The 4743-nt window shown below is 48.0% G+C and overlaps 1 protein-coding gene across 1 annotated transcript; it reads right to left on the bottom strand.

Moving 5' to 3' along the window:
• Nucleotides 1-1089: 1089 nt before the first annotated feature.
• Nucleotides 1090-4728, bottom strand: LOC111735254 (erythroid differentiation-related factor 1-like; the record flags this gene model as incomplete). Its single annotated transcript, XM_023526911.1, has 3 exons — nt 4711-4728; nt 2117-2232; nt 1090-1241 (listed from the first exon to the last, which is right to left on the bottom strand). Coding segments are annotated over exons 1-3 (275 nt in total), but the record flags the coding sequence as incomplete, so codon positions are not given.
• Nucleotides 4729-4743: the final 15 nt, after the last annotated feature.

Raw genomic sequence — 4743 nt, 5'->3', positions numbered from 1 at the left:
ATTTATTCTACTTTTTTTGCCCAGGGGTGGGAGTGGGGAGAAACAGTCAAAACGAAACAGAATCGTACTACTATTTCCTTTCTAATTCTACTTTTGTTCTCCCTTTATTCCAAAAAGAGTCCATCAATTCATGGGGAAATAACGGCCTGCAGCACAGATGTCCCCTCTGCCCAGCACCGTTAGAGACGTTTTCACACACACATCAGCGAAACATGAGCCAATGGCAAGTGACTTAGAAACCGGTATTTCTGTTTTGAAACCTGTCATTGTATTAACTATATTAACTCAAGTATCACATTTAATAATCTTTTACTTAAACTCTGAAAATTTAGCTTAATAGGACTTTATGCATCATTCACGAAAACTTTAAAATTTTTTTCAACAGAATACTAACAACCTGAATAACAGAAGACCCTCCACTAAAATAAAAATGACCTAGGTCATACTATATGACTGTTATGATTATAAAAGAGATTGTAAGGCTAAACTATTTACCTACTAGCCAATTACTCAAACCATCGGTGTGTGAAAATCAATGGATCGCTGTGTTTCTTGCATATCATGAATTTGCGTTTGTGGAAACCAGTAAAAATTAAAAAAATTATGCACTGCTGTTAAAAGGAAAAGCCGTGAGTTTTTCAACTTTGCTTTTTTGCCTTTTAGCTCCTCAGGACATGGGTGCATCTGCTCACACCTCAACACGTCCTGCCAGCACCAGTGACAGGGCACAGGGCACAGCAGACGCCAAGGACTGAGGAGGCCGAGTGAGACAGCCGGGCACCTACCAGTGAGTGCTCCGCCCCACACGAAGGCTCTCCTTTGGTCACAGAGGAACAATTACAGCTGACAGGGTAACAGTTACTCTTAGGATGCAAAGCTGCTTAGTGTCTACAATTTTGACATGCTGCAGGCTGCCTGGAGAGGCTCCCCTAACTGAGCTGGTCCGGGCAGTGTGCAGCCGAAAATCCTGGATTACCCACAAAAACGGCAGGAAAGACTGCAGGTTACCCTCTCCCAGGGCCAGGCCGGGCTGTGTGTGCGCCTTCCACACACAGGTGCTGGGAAAGAAATTCGCACAGTTTGATTTACCTGGTTTTTTTCTTAGTCGAAGACAGCAGTTTGATGGACTGAAGGAGGAGGAACGACAGCCGGGATTCAAATATACTGAGGAGTTTGATCACCTCTTCTCGATTCAGACTGGGAGAGGGATCGGCAGCCGGAGGGGCCTCCTCACTCTTTGGCTACAAGCAACAAGGAGTTATTTCATCTACGTTACCCGAAAGCTGTAGTTCATACGGAAGCGATGGAACTGAGTTTCATTCATCCAGTAAGCTTTCAACCAAGATGACAGCCAGCAAACCCGAGATCACTTGTTTTAAGGGACAGCCCTATCAGCAGTGGTGGTGGCTGTGACCAGGCTGCCTCTGCCTCCTCCTTCCTCCCCTGACACCATTTAATACACTGAAGTACACGACAGAATGTCTCACACTTAATAGGCCCTTGCAAAGAGGAAATTAATGCTTCACGAAGATCTCCTAACTTCCCAACATCAGAGGCTGGAGGAGCCAGACGGAAACGGGTGTGTTACAGGGTGACCAGCCGGGGAGAAAGGTCGCAGGCTCATGTGCATGGGGACTCGGGAAGCGCTGAGCAACGGCAGAGGCAGCACGAACGCTGGGATGCCGGCCAACTCGAAAGGCTTCCCCAGGAACCTGCGCAGCCCGCTCCCCGTCCCCCGGCTCCCCGGCAGTTTCGTAGAAAGCATAAGGGAGGGCATGGGCCTTTTCTCTTAAAAAAAACAAAACAAAAAGAAACCCGCAGAAAAGCTAAACTCAACAGATACTTTATACTCCCAGGGCCTTACTAACCAAGCACTATGTGGTTATCTAAAGAAAAAAAATTTAAATATAAAAGATATACTTGCAAATTCCAGTTAATAATGATTCCACCGAGAAAATATAATAAACCGCTGTTTATGTTTTTATGCAGAGCAGATACACGTGTGTATGTCTGTATACACACAACTCGTACACGCGTGTACCCCATGTGCCCACTTACACGTCCAGCAGTTGGCACAAGACACGTAAGAACAGAGACAGCCGTTTTCTCCACCTACCTGGCCCAGCTCCCCCACGAGCTCCCTTCCGATGAGCTGGAACGCGTGCTTAGTTCTCACCATTATATCCAAAGCCCCAGACAGTGTTTTTAATTTTCCAACGTTGCTATTCTGACCTAGAGTGTTAAACACAAAATGATCGTTCCTTTACAGGTAAATCTAAAAACCCATTCAATGTCTCAGCGTATCAACGAAAATTCCAATTTTCAAACGCTGTAAAGTTAGCTTATGAGAATCCCAACAAATCTTCTAAATCCAACTTTTGTTCAGTAATTATCCCTAGAGAAAAATATGATCATCGTTTCCCTGCCTCCCGATTTGGTTCTGCCAGCGTGAGAGCACAACCTGTCTGGATAAGAGCCAGTGTGGGAGTGTCAGGTTCAAGGGGACCAGCCGGGAGGAACTTGCGGTGTGAAAGCCACCGCGCTATTTACCAGCCACACAAGGCTGGTCGGGTCCGAAGTACCTGTGAGACACCCGTGTCCACCTGCTGTTCAAAGCAGGTGGTCAGACCAGCTGAGCCGGCTTCCTTTATTCTGAGACCCGAACAGACTTTTCTGCAGCTCTCGAGCTCGAAGCGCCTCTGCCCTGCTCTCCAGGAGCTCCCGCCTGGTTGTGCGTGCTGAGGCGTAGCGGGGGGCTGACCCTGTCCACACAAAGCTGGGCTGGCCTTTGCCCTCAGCTCCCGGAAGCGATTCTAAAGCCCTCGGAACACCCTGTCTGCTGGGGGTCTTTGTTGACCTGGAGGAGCCTGGACCACACAGGACAGCCTAATGACTGGTTCACTGTGGGGGCTTTGGGCCCATGACCCCCAGAGCAGCTGGAGACAAAGGTCAGCCACGCGGCAGCCAACCCTGTCTGTGGGCATCCCAGTAAAATCTCTGGACACCCAGGCCTGGGTGAGCTCCTCGGAGGACATGCTCTGTGCACACTGTGACTGAACGTCGCTGCGGCGTTGAGCACTGTCTGACTCTGTGGGCAGAGGATGGCCAGAAGCTGCTCGAGAAGCTTCGTGCCGGGAGCTCTCGGCACTCTGCCCCATGTGCCTCCTCCCGTGGCTGGTCCTGTTCTTCCTGTCACACATGGTAACCACAAGTATAACACCCTTCAGACAGTTCCGAGCCCTTCCGGTGAACTGTCAAACCTGAGAGTGATTTCTGGGACCCCTAGCCCTGTACTCGTGTGAGAAGTGGTCTTGGGGGCGCCTCAACTCTTCAGATGGCGGGGGGAATGTTGTTGCCTTCTTCCTTTACAATATAAACCACCCATTGTCTTAAAAATCAATAGATAAATACGATTTAATGTAGATCCTGGTACCTGGAAGGCAAGCTGTTGATTATGAATGGAAATGCTACTGGGGACAGGGCACAGATAAGACAGACAGCAGGAAATTTGAGTCTTATGTACTACAGAAAAAAAGACTAGGTGTAAAACGAGGTAGAATAAAAGGTGTAAACTAGAGCATTTATCAACCTGGCTTATAAAACCCACAAATCTGGCTAACAAAATCCCCCAAATATTTACATTATTTTTCTCAGATACAGCATTAAACATTCTTTTAAAAGAATTAACCATACATATCATCTTAGCAAATTTGTTCCCAGTATCTCTCTCTTCTTCTTTAGATAAATGATTCCTGCTCATTCCAGGAATTCAAATGGCAGAAAATTCAAAGATGGACAGGAAGAAAAAGCACCCCAGAAAGAGCACCCAACCATTCAACCCGGGTGATCACCCCACACACCCAGCCAGGCATTCTGTGCCGGCAAGAGGTTAACAGAAATGCCCGGTAAAAAGTAGTTTTAAAAACCGTTCTGAACAGGAAACACATTCTCACATCGTAGGAGGGCCGAGTCGTGCACGGTGAAGGCCTCCCTCCCGCCCTCCAGGCCCCTCCGCAGAGGCGGCAACGTCATTATCAGGCTCTCCTGCGCCCTTCCAGGGAGGCTGCACAAATGGAGTCATCTATATGTTAAGTATCACGTATATTAATTTTACAGAAGAAAACGACTGAAACGAAAGCAAATGAACGCAGTACTTCGAATAACTGTTCCTTGTTCCTTCCACAGCGGAGGCATTTCTCAAAAGACCCCTCCGCGGGAGGAGAGCAGGTGAACCAGCCCCTTCCCCCCGGGGGCCCCACTTCATTAGGCGGCTTCCTTGGTTTCGCTTCCCTTCTGTGCCCTGCCCTCCAGTTACCTTGTTCAGGACTTGCCTGTTCTAGAACCATCATCCACAGCTGCCAGTACCGGCTGCGGCTCACGAGGGTTCACTGGACTGCCCTCCTTTACCACTATCCCCTGTGTTGTCCCCGATGGCTTAACTCTTTGTCTAAAGGACTTGTCAAAGAGCATCGTGGGCTATATTTCAATATTTCTAGTCACCGAGCATAATCTAAACCATTTCTCTAAGTTCTGAAAAGCACTTCCAAAACTGTAGAGATTGCTCTGGTCCCTACCCAAAGTCACTATGGGCAAATGAAAAAGTAAGCAATATTACGTGTATCCGAGAGAGACCAGAGGTCTGTCTCACTCTGGGACAATCTACGCTAAGCCAATGCACACGAATCTGAGAAACGAAAAGGCGAGACTTACTGGTCATCTGAAACTCTGCGAACGCGACTCTTT

Source organism: Pteropus vampyrus, unplaced genomic scaffold (assembly GCF_000151845.1).
Source record: "Pteropus vampyrus isolate Shadow unplaced genomic scaffold, Pvam_2.0 Scaffold20842, whole genome shotgun sequence".
NCBI classification, from domain to species: Eukaryota; Metazoa; Chordata; class Mammalia; order Chiroptera; family Pteropodidae; genus Pteropus; species Pteropus vampyrus.
Note: the sequence above shows the minus strand (reverse complement) of the source record. Positions and strands in the feature narration are given on the sequence as shown.